Source organism: Bombina bombina, chromosome 2, assembly GCF_027579735.1.
Source record: "Bombina bombina isolate aBomBom1 chromosome 2, aBomBom1.pri, whole genome shotgun sequence".
In the NCBI taxonomy this organism is placed as follows: domain Eukaryota; kingdom Metazoa; phylum Chordata; class Amphibia; order Anura; family Bombinatoridae; genus Bombina; species Bombina bombina.
The window spans coordinates 1,316,939,294-1,316,956,754 of record NC_069500.1 but is presented as its reverse complement, the minus strand read 5'-3'; the positions used below and the strand labels follow the sequence as shown (position 1 = coordinate 1,316,956,754).

General features: G+C 38.6%; 1 protein-coding gene across 1 annotated transcript in view; it reads right to left on the bottom strand.

Moving 5' to 3' along the window:
• SORCS2 (sortilin related VPS10 domain containing receptor 2) overlaps positions 1-17,461 on the bottom strand; it is a 1,789,666-nt gene that overhangs the window by 373,514 nt on the left and 1,398,691 nt on the right. The window contains exon 9 of the mRNA XM_053704165.1: positions 10,132-10,311. Within this exon, the coding sequence (XP_053560140.1) occupies positions 10,132-10,311 (180 nt within the window). The remainder of the gene's footprint in view (positions 1-10,131; positions 10,312-17,461) is intronic.

The following is a 17,461-nucleotide window of genomic DNA, read 5'->3' as shown; positions in this document are numbered from 1 at the left end:
TCAGTCCAGGCCCGAATAGGGTCTGCCCCTTGAAGGGAATGTTGAGAAGCTTAGACTTTGAAGTAACGTCAGCTGACCAGCATTTAAGCCATAGTGCCCTACGGGCCTGTATAGCAAAACCTGAGTTCTTAGCCGTTAGTTTGGTTAAATGAACAACGGCGTCAGAAACAAATGAATTGGCTAGCTTAAGCACTTTAAGCTTGTCAAGTATATCATCCAATGGAGTTTCTACCTGAAAGGCCTCTTCCAGAGACCCAAACCAGAAGGCCGCAGCAGCAGTGACCGGGGCAATGCATGCAAGAGGCTGGAGAATAAAACCTTGTTGAATAAACATTTTCTTAAGGTAACCCTCTAACTTTTTATCCATTGGATCTAGGAAAGCACAACTGTCCTCAATGAGAATAGTTGTACGCTTAGCTAGGGTAGAAACTGCTCCCTCCACCTTAGGGACCGTTTGCCATAAGTCCCGTGTAGCGGCATCTATTGGAAACATTTTCTTAAAAATAGGAGGGGGAGAGAACGGTACACCTGGTCTATCCCATTCCTTAGTAATAATTTCTGAAAACCTTTTAGGTATTGGAAAAACATCAGTGTAAACAGGCACTGCATAGTATTTATCCAATCTACACAATTTTTCTGGCACTATAATGGTGTCACAGTCATCCAGAGTAGCTAAAACCTCCCTGAGCAACACGCGGAGGTGTTCAAGCTTAAATTTAAATGTAGACATATCAGAATCAGGTTGAAGCATCTTCCCTGAGTCAGAAAAATCACCCACAGAAAGAAGCTCTCCTGCCTCAGCTTCTGCATATTGTGAGGGGATATCAGACATAGCTACTAAAGCGTCAGAGAGCTCTGTATTTTTTCTAGTCCCAGAGCTGTCTCGCTTTCCTTGTAACCCTGGTAGTTTGGACAATACCGCTGTAAGGGTATGATCCATAACTGCCGCCATGTCTTGTAAAGTAAACGCCATGGGCGCGCTAGATGTACTTGGCGCCACTTGAGTGGGAGTCCCTTGAGCTAGAGTCAAAGGTTCTGACATGTGGGGCGAGTTAGTCGGCATAACTTCCCCCTTGTCAATTTCCTCTGGTGATAAATCTTTTATAGACAGAGGGGGGTAGTTATCAACGTGTCTACTTTTCCTGCCTTCGCCGGCCCAATACGCCCGCCTAAGCTCGCCTCACATCCCCGCCGCGGACCAGCAAAAATTTGCCTAAGTTATCAAAAAAGCTGTCAAAAATCCGCGCACCAAGTACGGGGCGATGAGCAGCGGAGTGTGAGAGTTATCACTCATCCGATCTCGCTGCTCTTCGGCTTTTTTACAGCTTTCTTGCTAGCCTGTCACTAAGCACCCACACTAAACTACACTGTTCTACCCCCTATACCGGCGCCCCCGGAGCCTCCCGCAACTAAATAAAGTTACTAACCCCTAAACCGCCACTCCTAGACCCCAACGCAACTCTTATAAATGTATTAACCCCTAAACCGCCGCTCCTAGACCCCGCCGCAACTCTTATAAATGTATTAACCCCTAAACCGCCACTACCGGACACCGCTGCCACCTACATTATACCTAGTAACCCCTATCCTGCCCCCCCTATACCGTCGCCCTCAATAATAAAGTTATTAACCCCTATCCTGCTGATCCCGCACCTCGCCGCAACTAAATAAATAGTTTAACCCATAAACCGCCGCTCCCTGACCCTGCCGCAACCTATATTAAATTTATTAACCCCTATCCTGCCCCCCCTACACCGTCGCCACCTATAATAAATTTATTAACCCCTATCCTGCCCCCCACTACACCGCCGCCACTGTAATAAAATTATTAACCCCTAAACCTAAGTCTAACACTAACCCTAACACCCCCCTAACTTAAATATTAATTAAATAAATCTAAATAATATTTCTATTATAAACTAAATTAATCCTATTTAAAACTAAATACTTACCTTTAAAATAAACCCTAATATAGCTACAATATAAATAATAATTATATTGTAGCTATCTTAGGATTTATTTTTATTTTACAGGTAACTTTCAATTTATTTTAACTAGGTACAATAGCTATTAAATAGTTATTAATTATTTAATAGCTTACCTAGCTAAAATAAAGAGAAATTAACCTGTAAAATAAATCCTAACATAAATAAATAAGTTATAAACATTTTAAAAATATTACAACAATTTTAAGCTAATTACACCTAATCTAAGCCCCCTAATAAAATAACAAAGCCCCCCAAAATAAAAAAATGCCCTACCCTATTCTAAGTTAAAAAAGTTCAAAGCTCTTTTACCTTACCAGCCCTTAAAAGGGCCTTTTGTGGGGGCATGCCCCAAAGAATTCAGCTCTTTTGCCTGTAAAAGAAAAATACAACCCCCCCCCAACATTAAAACCCACCACCCACATACCCCTAATCTAACCCAAACCCCTCTTAAAATAACCTAACACTAATCCCCTGAAGATCATCCTACCTTTAGTCGTCTTCACTCAGCCGAGCAGCGATGGAACCGAAGAGGAGATCTGGAGCGGCAGAAGTGATCATCCAAGGGGCGCTGAAGAAATCTTCAATCCGATGAAGTTCAATCCGATTGGCTGATCCAATCAGCCAATCAGATTGAGCTCGCATTCTATTGGCTGTTCCGATCAGCCAATAGAATGCGAGCTCAATCTGATTGGCTGATTGGATCAGCCAATCGGATTGAACTTGAATCTGATTGGCTGATTCAATCAGCCAATCAGATTTTTCCTACCTTAATTCCGATTGGCTTATAGAATCCTATCAGCCAATCGGAATTGAAGGGACGCCATCTTGGATGACGTCCCTTAAAGGAGCCTTCATTCGTCGGTAGTCCGTCGGTAAAGAAGGATGTTCCGCGTCGGCAGGATGAAGATTGAAGACCCCGCTTGGAAGATGACATCGCCCGGATAGAAGACTTCTTCAGCGCCTCTTGGAAGATGACATCGCCCGGATGGAAGACTTCTTCAGCGCTGACTGGAGGATCACTTCATCGGATGGAAGATTTCTTCAGCGCCCCTTGGATGATCACTTCTGCAGCTCCGGATCTCCTCTTCGGTTCCATCGCTGCTCGGCTGAGTGAAGACGACTAAAGGTAGGATGATCTTCAGGGGATTAGTGTTAGGTTATTTTAAGGGGGGTTTGGGTTAGATTAGGGGTATGTGGGTGGTGGGTTTTAATGTTGGGGGGGTTGTATTTTTCTTTTACAGGCGAAAGAGCTGAATTCTTTGGGGCATGCCCACACAAAAGGCCCTTTTAAGGGCTGGTAAGGTAAAAGAGCTTTGAACTTTTTTAATTTAGAATAGGGTAGGGCATTTTTTTATTTGGGGGGGCTTTGTTATTTTATTAGGGGGCTTAGATTAGGTGTAATTAGCTTAAAATTGTTGTAATATTTTTAAAATGTTTGTAACATTATTTTTATTTTTTGTAACTTAGCTTTTTTTTTTTTGTACTTTAGTTAGTTTATGTAATTGTATTTAATTGTAGTTATTTGTAGTTAATTTATTTAATTTATTTAATGATAGTGTGTTGTTAGGTTTAATTGTAACTTAGGTTAGGATTTATTTTACAGGTAATTTTGTATTTCTTTTAGCTAGGTAGTTATTAAATGGTTAATAACTATTTAATAACTATTCTAACTAGCTAAAATAAATACAAAGTTACCTGTAAAATAAATATAATTCCTAAAATAGCTACAATGTAATTATTAATTACATTGTAGCTATCTTAGGGTTTATTTTACAGGTAAGTATTTAGTTTTAAATAGGAATAATTTATTAAAGTATAGTGTAGTGTTAGGTGTAATTGTAACTTAGGTTAGTTTTTATCTTACAGGTAAATTTCTCTTTATTTTAGCTAGGTAAGCTATTAAATAGTTAATAACTATTTAATAGCTATTGTACCTAGTTAAAATAAATTGAAAGTTACCTGTAAAATAAAAATAAACCCTAAGATAGCTACAATATAATTATTATTTATATTGTAGCTATATTAGGGTTTATTTTAAAGGTAAGTATTTAGTTTTAAATAGGATTAATTTAGTTCATAATAGAAATATTATTTCGATTTATTTAATTAATATTTAAGTTAGGGGGGTGTTAGGGTTAGTGTTAGATTTAGGTTTAGGGGTTAATAAATTTATTACAGTGGCGGCGGTGTAGTGGGGGGCAGGATAGGGTTTAATAAATGTATTATAGGTGGCGACGGTGTAGGGGGGGCAGATTAGGGGTTAATAAATTTAATATAGGTTGCGGCAGGGTCCGGGAGCGGCAGTTTAGGGGTTAAACTATTTATTTAGTTGCGGCGAGGTGCGGGATCGGCAGGATAGGGGTTAATAACTTTATTATAGAGGGCGGCGGTATAGGGGGGCAGGATAGGGGTTACTAGGTATAATGTAGGTGGCGGTGGGCTCCGGGAGCGGCGGTTTAGGGGTTAATACATTTGTTATAGTTGCGGAGGGGTCAGGGAGCGGCGGTTTAGGGGTTAATATGTATAGAGTAGCTTGCGGTGGGCTCCGGGAGCGGCGGTTTAGGGGGTAATAACTTTATTTAGTTGCGGCGGTGTAGGGGGGGGCAGATTAGTGGTGTTTAGACTCGGGGTACATGTTAGGGTGTTAGGTGTAGACAGCTCCCATAGGAATCAATGGGATATCTGGCAGCAGCGAACTTGTACTTTCGCTATGGTCAGACTCCCATTGATTCCTATGGGATCCGCCGCCTCCAGGGTGGCGGTTTGAAAACCAGGTACGCTGGGCCAGCAAAGTGCAGAGCGTACCTGCTAGTTTTTTGATAACTACCAAAAGTAGTCAGATTGTGCCGCACTTGTGTGCGGAACATCTGGAGTGACGTAAGAATCGATCTGTGTCGGACTGAGTCCGGCGGATCGAAGCTTACGTCACAAAATTCTACTTTTGCCGGTCTCTAGCCTTTGATAACTAAGGCGAATCAGCCTCACCACAAATACGCTGCGGAATTCCAGTGTATTTGAGGTTGACGGCTTGATAACTAGGCCCCAGAATATGATCTTTATAACTTAAAGTAAAATCAGTACATTTGGTACACATTCTAAGAGGGGGTTCCACAATGGCTTCTAAACATAATGAAGAAGGAGTTTCCTCTATGTCAGACATGTTTAAACAGACTAGCAATGAGACCAGCAAGCTTGGAAAACACTTTGATAAATGCTGCAAAAACGACTGCACGATTTAGGCCTGAAATTAGGCCCCTCCCAACCTGTACTCACAGTGAGAGGGCCATAAAAAACTATCCCTAGGCAAAATCTAGCCAGCCATGTGGAAAAAACTGGGCCCCAATAAAGTTTTATCACCAATATGTAGAAAAAAATGTTTAAACAATTCCAGCAAACGTTATCTTATTTTCAGTAATGTGAGAAAGTAATAAGAATATTACCTTTTACAGCAAGCATGATACTAGTCGTTATTAAATCGCTGTAATCAGGCTTACCTTAAATAAATCCGGTATTAACAGCATTTTCTAGCATATTCATTTCTCTAGAAAAATTTAAACTGCACATACCTCATAGCAGGAGACCCTGCACGCCATTCCCCCAGCTGAAGTTGCCTCATCTCTTCAGTTATGTGTGAGAACAGCAATGGATCTTAGTTACAACCTGCTAAGATCATCAAAAACCACAGGCAGACTCTTCTTCAACTTTTTGCCTGAGGCTAAAACAGTACAACTCCGGTACCATTTGAAAATAATAAACTTTTGATTGAAGATAAACTACATAAATTCACCACATCTCTCTAGCTACTTCCTATCGTGTCGAGAGCTGCAAGAGAATGACTGGTAGTGGCAGTTAGGGGAGGAGCTATATAGACAGCTCTGCTGTGGGTGATCCTCTTGCAGCTTCCTGTTGGGAAGGAGAATATCCCACAAGTAATGGATGATCCGTGGACTGGATACACCTTACAAGAGAAATACTTTGTATCTCTAATATTTGCCGCCCATGCTTTTTGGTATTTGTCTCGCTTTAAACAAAATTAATATCGGCAATTTGTGGAATTATAAGAAACATAGCTCAGCACCTGAAATATCCCTCTGGTAGTGCACGCTGGAAGATTAACATTCGTTTTTCATTGAACAAATGTACAAGTTCCACTGCTACAGGTGAAAAGTTCACCTGTAGCGACTAAAATACTTAAGTGCGCTGGAGAGCAGCGCTAACCTGCTCCTCCTCTTCACAGAGCCTCGGCTGCACTAACAGGAGGCTTAGCGCAACAGCTCCATGCTAAGCACAACAGCTGCCATGCTAAGCACAACAGCTCCATGCTAAGCACAACAGCTGCCATGCTAAGCACAACAGCTCCATGCTAAGCACAACAGCTACCATGCTAAGCACAACAGCTCCATGCTAAACACAACAGCTGCCATGCTAAGCACAACAGCTCCATGCTAAGCACAACAGCTCCATGCTAAACACAACAGCTGCCATGCTAAGCACAACAGCTCCATGCTAAGCACAACAGCTCCATGCTAAGCACAACAGCTGCCATGCTAAGCCTCCTGTTACTGCGGACGGCCTCTGTGAAGAAGAGGAGCAGGTTAGCGCTGCTCTCCAGCGCACTTACTTAGTAATTTTTATCTTTTTAAAGGAAACAAACAAATAAGCCGGAATTCAGCATTATTACTTATTTTCTTTAAAAGTTGTGCTGCATTCCTTCAGATATTCGTGTTTTGGTAAGAACCGCCTATCCTTTACGAAACATGCTGGATCATTTTTTAGTTCAGAACCTGGGTTATGCTTGCTTATTCGTGTCTGAATTTAGCCAGCAATCGGCAAGCGCTATCCAGGGTTCTGAACCTAAAATGGGCTGCCTCCTAAGCTTTACATTCCTGCTTTTTAAAATAAAGATATCAAGAGAACGAAGAAAAATTGATAATAGGAGTAAATTAGAAAGTTGCTTAAAATTGCATGCTCTATCTGAATCATTAAATAAAAAATCTGTAAACAGATTAAGCACTCAGGCAATGATTCATTTAATATCTTCCCCTGTGCCTGCATCTGCAAGGGATATATTACATTTGAACAGTATACTGGTGAGATGCAACTATATTATCATAAAGAGACATTAAAGTCCAAATTAAACGTTATATTTCTAGATTTAGATACCATGTACAATTAAGAAACATGTTACCATTTACTTATAATATCAAATGTAATTCTTTAACCTGGCATACAGATTTATTAAACTTAGCTCCTATCCATGAAAGCATACTAAGGTAAGCTCAAAAGAATGCATATATCTTGAGTATTATATGTATAATATTGCTATAAACATTATTGAAGAAACTGCAGCCATATAATATCCAAGGCAAAGACACAATATTTCAACAGAGATACCAAGAGATATTTGCTTACAGATTTAAATTGGAAAGTTGTTTTTTTTTTAAATTGTGTGCTCTCCCTGAAATATAAAAGCTACATTTTTACTACTATGTTCTTTTAATGAATCTTCTAGGGTTTGTTAAATAATCAGAGCTAAATCAGATATATCAGTCACAGTTATTTCATTTTAAATGAATGGGATATTTTTATGTTCAATAAAATTGGTGTATGATTTTTAAACCAGCTATTGCATTGATTTTCCAGCCAGTAAAATTTGCTAAATAGATTTTCTTATGCTATCTTTGTTTTATTCATAATAGTAAGCAGTCCTGAATTTATCTGAATCAGAAGTGCCTATATTCTTCGTGTAAGGACGCAGAACAAATATCTGGTAATAGGTTGTTACAGACAATGGTTGAATAAAAAGTATGAAAAAAAATATTGTATATGACTGTAAAATTGGAGTTTTTGACTATTTCACTAAAAGTTTGATATTTTGCTAAAGAAAAAAAGAACTAGTGCTTGTTAATGAAAATATAAAACAGGAGAATGGTATAATGGAAGCTAAAATGCAATTATAATTCAATGTAGGGTATCATGTCCGCTGCACATCGATCTATCATTGCACCAGCAGTTCTTGTTAACTGCTGTTGCAATGCTGCCCCCTCCAGATTTGTGGCCAATCAGCCGCTAGCAGGGGGTGTCAATTAACCCGACCGTATTCGATCGGGTTGATTTCTGTCCGCCCCCTCAGAGTAGGCGAACAGGTTATGGAGCAGCAGTCTTTAGACCGCTGCTTTATAACTTCTGTTTCCGGAGCTTGATAAATTGACCCCATAGACCTGGATTCCAATCTTTTTAGAAACGAACACTTTCATAAATATTGCAAAGCAGCTTGTTTTATCTTTCTGTCTTTCTTTTTTCTTTTTTAATAGATTTTATGCAATTTGAATCAGTCAGTGAAACAAATGAATCAATTTAAAAAAAAAAATACTGGTGGTGTGAGTTCTGGTATTGATTTGCTTCTAAGTAAAAAATAAAAACAAAACTATAAGAAATGAGTATTGGACACTGTTCAAGAAGGTCCTTACCGGGATGTTCAGAGATCTTAAAGTGACATGAAACACAAAAAGTTTATTTCATGATTCAGGTAGCGCAAACCATTCTAAACAACTTTCCAATTTACTTCTATAATCAAATTTGTTTATTTTTCTTGGTATCTGGTGATGAAGGAGCACACTAGATGAACACAATGGTTGAACCAATGACAAGAGGTATATTTCAGCAGCCACCAATTAGCTTATTCCTAGCTATGAGATTGTGAGTGACACATTGGCAGCGTACTGTTTGTGGAAAGTGGCTGCTGTATTTCTCCTGATTGCTTGTAGAGACTCTTGTGTCTAAGGAGGAATTCCCCTGGAGGTTTTTTCCTTGAGCATCAGCGAGTTGGTGGCCGTGACACCCAGCCTGCCTATTGCACTATTCATCTATATAGTGCTATCTCACTTGTGAGTGCACCCATTTGGGATTTTTTATTTATTCTATAATTCACACAGTCTACACCACGAGTCACACTTTTGTTTTTACCTTGTATATGACAATGAGATTAAACTGCTATTATGCTAAAATGCCTTTCTAAAATTATTTAAGGAATCTTGCAGTACTATCGAGTTCTCTTGGATAATTTGTCAGAGAGCTCTAGAGAATCGGAGTCCAAGTCTCAGCTCCATCTAAGAGCAACATATGCATTGATTTCTTAACTTATAGCTTACACATCCTTCTAAGATCAATCCCTTTCCTGATATGTATCTCCTTAATGAAGAACATATGTCTACTCCTGGAAACTTAACCTTCATTTGAATGCAAACCCTCCCTTCTTATCTTGCTCCCAGAGAGAAAAAAACACATCCTCTTGACATTTTTACATGATATAAAGAATGCCTCCCTCCTGATATCTCAGGCCTAGCCCAAGAAGAAACCATTCTTCTTTGGGCTAGTCCCCAATTGTATTTTTAAAGGGACAGTCAACACCAGAATTTGTGTTGTTTAAAAAGATAGATAATCCCTATATTACCCATTCCCCAGTTTTGCACAACCAACACTGTTATATTAATATACGTTTTACCTCTGTGATTACCATGTATCTAAGCATCTTCTGACGCCCCCTGATCACATGACATTTAATGTATTATCTATTGACTTTCATTATAGCCAATTAGTGCAGTGTCTGCCACAAGCCATGGGCGTGATGTGATCACAATGTTATCTATAAGGCTGACATGAACTAGCTTTACCCTGTTGTGAAAAGCAAATAAAAAAGCACGTGATAAGAGGTGGCCTTCAAGGGCTTAGAAATGATCATATGAGCCTTCCTAGGTTTAGCTTTCAACTAAGAATACCAAGAGAACAAAGAAAAATTCTTGATAAAAATAAATTGGAAAGTTGTTTAAAAAGACATGCCCTATTTGAAACATGAAAGTTTTTTTGGACTTGACTGTCCCTTTAAGTCAAGACAATTATCTCTAAAAGGGTGTAAGATATGCAGATGAGGCAACATTGATGGGAAATGTTAGTAAAAATATCATCAAAAGTCAGTCCCCATTAGTAGAAAAATAACAGCAAATTACCAATACTTATTTGAGTTTCTCGTTTTGTGAATACATTGTTTATTTGTCATACTGCTCTAATTTTCTTTATTACAATTATTTTTTAAATAATTCGTATCATATCATTACGTTATTAAAAATGATTAATCTGACCATACCTCTAGAATGTCGATTAGAACATTCTCTTCTGGTTGCTTGGTGCTCCTCACATTTTCTAGAACAATAGAATAATAGACTCCTTTTGGATCTGACTGGTACAAGTTGTAGGTATCTGTCTGGTGCCATTCTTGAACAGCAATAAAGACTTGGTTTTCATCTGTGCTTATTATCTGTAAGTCCTGGAAATAGCAAAGTATATGGTTAAGGAAATTATTGAAACATAACAGTTAGGTTAGGTAGAAGTTTATAAATATTAAAAAAAACTTTCCAATTTACTTTTAGTATCAAATTTACCTTTCTCTAGATATCCTATGTTAAAAAGTAGCTCCTTTCCACAAGAGCATACTGAGGTAGACAATGTTTATAATACTTCTTTGCATATAGTTTTCTGCTCTAGACTCGTGCATGCTCCTGACCACAGCTCACTATGGCTGCCCCTATATATGGAAAGGTAAATTTGGCACTAGAAGTACTAGGGAGGTTTTTTAATATATAGCTAAAGAAACCAGTAATTTTTTAAAAACACTTCTTTTTTTAATCATTAATGCATCATTTTGATTCCCATGACCATTTAATCCCCATTATTCAAATGTATTAGAACACTGCTGAGTATTTTAGTTCACTTAACCTACTTGATTCTCTCCCCAAATAGTCATCTCTCTCAAAACGGATTCAGTAAACACACCAAAAATACATTAAACCAGGAGCTGAGAGACATAATTATATTCTAAATCTTTATAATGCAGAGATTTTTTTTATTGCTCTATGTGCTTAAGTGACTGATGTTTTAATAAAGAGAATAATAGTTGTGGGGTTGGGGCAATACGTGGAGCTAAAGAGAAGGGGAAGAAAAGAGAGATACATTGAAATATAATATAAAATAAAGATGGGTGACGAAATAAAGGAAATAAAATACAAACATAGGCTCTAGTGTAGAAAATATAGCAAAGGGAGTTGGGAAGTAAAAAAAAAATCATTAGCAAATTAGATAAAAATGGATACATATACACACACACACACACATACATGCATAAATACACACACACACACACATACATGCATAAATACACACACACACATACATGCATAAATACACACACACACAGTCACATACATACATACACACACAAACATAAACACACACACACATACATGCATAAATACACACACAAGAATAAAACATGCCACGATGGGTACAGTGGTAATAAATGACAATAAAACAATAAGATGTGGATCCACTCTTGTACAAATTGAATATTGAATATATCTATATAAAAACACTGAATAATGAATTGATGTAGAGGCAATGATTGTTGGTTGGTGGTTCTATCATTGCCTCTACATCAATTCATTATTCAGTGTTTTATATAAATATATTCAATATTCAATTTGTACAAGAGTGGATCCACATCTTATTGTTTTTATTGTCATTTATTACCACTGTACCCATCGTGGCATGTTTTATTCTTGTGTGTGTATTTATGCATGTATGTGTGTGTATATGTTTGTGGAACCAGCAAATTACAGACCTTGTTACTACAGCATGGGGGGCGGGGGGTAAACAGTGTCACTATACAGTACCACTATATACAGTACAGGGGGGCTGGACCATGTCACAGACTACTGTGGTCATTTTATAAAGTACTAGGGCGGGTAGGGTCAGGCCAGCTATCACACCAGCAGATTACAGACTGTGTCACTGGCTCACTATATACAGTACTGGTGGGTTAAACAGTGTCACTATATACAGTAATGAGGGGTCAGACCATTTCACAGACTGTGGGCACAGGGTACCTGCTTTTGCAGACATGTAATCTGATTCACATGTTTTTTCTGTGTTAAATGTAAAAAAAAAAAAAAAGATATGTATCAAATTCATTTTTTGGGGAGGTGGGGTGGTGGGGGGTTGTGGGGCCCTTCTTAGATTCTTGCACCTGGGCCCTGTGGTTTCTAGTTACGCCTCTGAATAATAGCACTTCAATTTGACTGGGGCAGGCCTAGTAGAAATCTCACATGACTCATCTGACTTGATGCAAAGATGGCATCTTATAACAATGCCACCTTTAGAGTCTCTGAGCTCTTCATTACGACCCATGGTACTACCAATGTTTGTCTATAGACTTTTCATGGCTAAATGCTGGATATAATGCCTCTGTTAGCAATACGTGTGGCTGAAACATCTGAACTTAAAAACTAGTAGGGTTGTGCACAAACTTTTCGGCATATAGTCTACCTTAGTATATTGAGTGGGTAAAATCTTTTGGGTAAAATCACTAATCAGAAAATAAATTATAACACAAAATCTGAGAAAGGAACATGAAGAGTTTTTAAAAATGCTCTACAGTGATACAACAATAAAATAGCTCAGTTGCTATTGAAAAATTGAAGTAAACAGTCCTAATTGATGCTACTGCCTATACTACAAACAGAATCGCTAAAGCTGGATCATACCCAAGGTAACATCACATAACTAGGGCTAAAAACTTGTAAAGTCTATCACTACCATTTAGCCTCATAAGATAAGTGAGGAATTATGTTTTTATTTATTTATGACATTGAGCACAATAGTGACCCTTTTTATAAACTAATAGCATTTATTCCTAAATGGTTAAATATTTTGATATTTTTTTCAGATATGCCAATGCTATCACTAATAAACTTGCTGCTAGACTTACAAGAGCACTAACATTTCTCACTATCAATATGATCAGTAAAGTATTTAATAATCATAAATAAAGTGAGAATTAAGAACACAATATTTTTATTATAATTGGCAAATATGAATAATAAATCATAGTAAGCTGTGGCAAAACGTATCCATAAGGGCAGATATAGATCTATAATGAGCACCTCTTGCAATAGTAACAAAAGCTTCAAGAGTTACTGAAAAGATATGTATGATCTTGTAGAGATGTTTTCATATATACTTTAAAGGGGTACTAATTCCATTTTTTTTCTTTCATGATTCAGATAGAGCATGCAATTTTAAGCAATTTTCTAATTTACTTCTATATCATTCTTGATATTCTTTGCTTAAAAGCATATCTAGATAGGTGCAGTAGCTGCTGATTGGTGGCTGCACATAGATGCATCATGTGATTGGCTCACCCATGTGCATTGCTATTTCTTCAACAAAGGATATCTAAAAAATAAGCAAATTAGATCATAGAAATAAATTGGAATGTTGTTTAAAATTGTATTTTCTACCTGAATCATGAAAGAAAAATTCTGGGTTTAGTGTCCCTTTAAAAGGTGATTTAATTACAATGTCATGGATGAGGCCATCATTATAGGGAGATGGAACCCAAAACTTATGATTAAAATATCTTTTCAATATAATTCCAGTATCAAGTTAATTCTCATGGTATCCTTTGTTGAAGGAGAAGATATGCACTACTGGGAGCTAGCTGAACACATTGGGTGAACCAATGAAATGAGGATTATATGTGCAGCCACCAATTAGCAGCTAGCTCCCAGTAGAACAATGCTGCTCATGAGCCTACAGAGGTATGGTTTTCAACAAAAGGTTATCAAGAGAAGAAAGCGAATAATATAATAGAGGTAAAATGGAAATTGTTTAATTTTGACTATACTGTCCCTTTAATGTCATTGATGATGTCATATGTGATATCATTGGTAATGGTAGAAAAAATGAACAATCCTTTTGGGAAATTTAAGTTTGGAGAGTATCAGCTTTTGTATGTTTTTGTACAAATTATATTCACTGATGGCATTTACATATTTATAACTTCAGGCAAGAACATATGAACAATATTGAATGCCATTTTCAGATACAGTTGTCTCTATTGACTCCTCGTTTTTGCTATTTCAGCCTTTCGGCTATCTGGGTCTTTTTTTTTTTAAAACACAGCATAGAGTTAGTCACTAATTAGTAAGCTACAGAAATTATGTATTAACTTTAATCCAGGTTTCAATTACAAAATGGCCTCCCTTAGCAAATACATCAGTTGTTCCATTTTGAACAGGTGACATATGTGAATTGAAAAAGTTTACCCTTAAAGGGACAGTCTACACCAGAATTTGTATTGTTTAAAAGATACATAATCCCTTTATTACTCATTCCCCAGTTTTGCATAACCAAACAGTCATATTAATACACCTTTTACCTCTGTGATTACCTTATATCTCTGCATCTGCAAACTGCCCCCTTATTTCAGTTCTTTTGACAGACTTGCATTTTAGCCAATCAGTGCTGACTCCTAGGTAACACCACGGGTGTGAGCACAATGTAATCTATATGGCACACATTAACTAACGCCCTCTAGTTGTGAAAAACTGTCAAAATGCATTCATATAAGAGGCGGTCTACAAGGGCTAAGAAATTGGCATATGAGTGTACCTAGGTTTAGCTTTCAACTAAGAAAGTTGTTTAAATTACATTCCCTGGAAGCACGCAGAACTGAAACCCCTGCTGAAGAAACCCTCGACAGACCCCACAGACCGAATAACTACCGCCCCATCTCTCTACTTCCCTTCCCGGCCAAAGTCATAGAGAAGTCCATCAACTCGCAACTTATCAACCCCATTGAGGCCAACCACACCCTGGACCACTCCCAATCCGGCTTCAGAAGCAACCACAGCACTGAGACCGCCCTCCTCGCCGCCACAGATGACATCCGTGCCATGCTCGACCGAGGTGAAACTGCCGCCCTCATCCTCCTAGACCTCTCAGCAGCCTTTGACACTGTCGACCACAACACCCTCCGCACCCGCCTACATGACGCCGGCATACGCAGCAAAGCCCTGGAATGGATCACCTCCTTCCTCATGGGCAGGACCCAGAAAGTCAGACTCCCTCCCTTCTCCTCCAAACCCACACCAGTCAACTGTGGTGTACAGCAAGGCTCTTCGCTGAGCCCCACCCTCTTCAACATCTACATGGCCCCTCTCGCAGCCATCGTCCGACGCTACGACCTCAACATCGTCTCCTATGCCAACGACACCCAGTTAATCATCTCACTCACCCGAGATCCCACCACCGCCAAAAAGAACATCCACAAAGGCCTGACAGCAGTCGCTGCCTGGATGAATGACAACCGGCTCAAACTGAACACAGACAAAACCAAAGTCCTCCTCCTCGGACCCAATAAATCTGCATGGGATGACTCCTGGTGGCCCACAACCCTCGGTCACCCTCCAACCCCAACCGACCACGCACAAAATCTAGGCTTCATCCTGGACTCATCACTCTCCATGAACCGGCAAATCAATGCCATCACCTCAACATGTTTCCACATCCTCCACCTGCTACGAAAAATCTTCAAGTTGATCCCTACCGAAACCAGGAAAACAGTCACCCACGCCCTTGTCAGCAGCTGGTTGGACTATTGTAATGCACTCTACGCCCGCTCCACCATCAAACTCCAAAAGAGACTCCAACGTATCCAGAACACCTCAGCCAGACTCAACCTCGCCATCCCCCTCCAATGCCACATCACTGAACACCTAATTAACATTCACTGGTTCCCCATCAACAAGAGAATCACCTTCAAGCTCCTTACCCACGCGTTCAAGGCCCTACACAACATCGGACCCAAATACATAAACCACCGTGTAAATTTCTACACCCCCGCCAGACAACTACGATCGGCCGACCAAGCACTCGCAGTCATCCCCCGCATCAGCAAAGCCACAGCGGTTGGAAGATCCTTCTCCCACATAGCAGCAAAGACATGGAACACCCTCCCACTGCACCTCAGACAATCCACCTCCCTTATAAAGTTCAGAAAGGACCTCAAAACCCGGCTCTTCGAATGAACGCCCATCCCCTCCCCCCCTCCCCCCTTTCCTCCTATCTCCCTTCCCTTAGCGCCTTGAGACCGTCACGGGTGATTAGCTCGCTCTCTATAAGTACCCAATAGATAGAAAGATATATATCTGAATCATGAAAGTTTAATTTTGACTAGATTTTCCCTTTAAATTATTAGCAGAATGTCACTTTCAGTGCACCATTTAGGTCTTCTAAGCACTGTATTACAGCTTTTTTTTACTAAAGACCACTATATTTTATAGCACATAAAGAATGAATGGATTTAAAGGGACATGAAAGTCAAGAAAAACTTTTAAAGATCAGAAAGAATATGCAACTTTAGGAGACTTTTAAGTACTTATAACATTTTCACCTGGTATCCTTGGTTTAAAAGCATATCTAGGTAGGCTATGGAGCAGCCATGTATCAAAGGAGAGCTAGCTGGTAATTGGTGGATACACACATATAGCTCCTGTCATTGGCTCATTAGATGTATTCAGTTAACTCCCAAAGTGCATTGCTCCTCTGGAGCTGAATTGAACTAAACATTTAACCCATTTGCAGGGAATGAGCACATTGTTATATACAAGCAATTATACAATAATAATAAGCTTTAACAAATTACATTTTCTTTTTTGCACTTTTATGTCTCCTTAAGATATTAACATTTATAATACCAAACAAGATAATTGACATATAAATTTAATAATATTTGAATTTACATATAAATCAATCATTGGTTGAATTATTTTATCGACTAATTAAATGTAATTTATATGGGTATTTTACATCTAAAATATATGTACTATTTTCGCTAAATCTCCCTTGATTAATCAGATGTAGATTAAATTGCTTGGTGTAACATTAAAACTTACTGCGTGGAGCTGCTGTAGTTTAAAAGGTTGCTTAATACACCGTCCTCTAGGAAGCAATTAGGTCAGATTGCAAAGCAATTTTAATGAAATATGAATACTTAATCAGTCCCTTTTTACCCATTATTAACTAATAAAATCCTCCAAAGCATTATTAGAAAGGCCAATATCTAATCAGGACTGAGATCTATTGAGCATTAGAAATGAGTAATGGTTTTAAAAGGAGTAACTAAAATGTTTCATTAAAACTGTGACTGAGCTGGCTTTGCCACACAAATGTCCTTCCAGTTCTGCAATGTGTTTCTGGTGAGTGTTCTTCAGAACAGATGTGCAGTTGTCTGATAGGAAGAGGAAAATGTTTTTATTGGCAGGGTGAGCTCTCTAAAATAAAGAGCTAAACAGTTTGTGTGATAAAATCCCAGAGCTATGAATAATGTTTGAGAATATCATGGCTTAATGATGCCTAGTGTTAATTACATATTAATTCTCAGTCTAATTAAATTTCTATACTGATAAATGTATCTTTAAAACAATGTTGGAATATGCATCTTAAAGTAATGGTGTTCCTTTAACCCCTTAACGACTGAGGACGTGCAGGGTACGTCCTCAGAAAAAAGGCAGTTAATGCCTGAGAACGTACCCTGCACGTCCTCAGTGTGGAAAGCAGCTGGAAGCGATCCTGCTCGC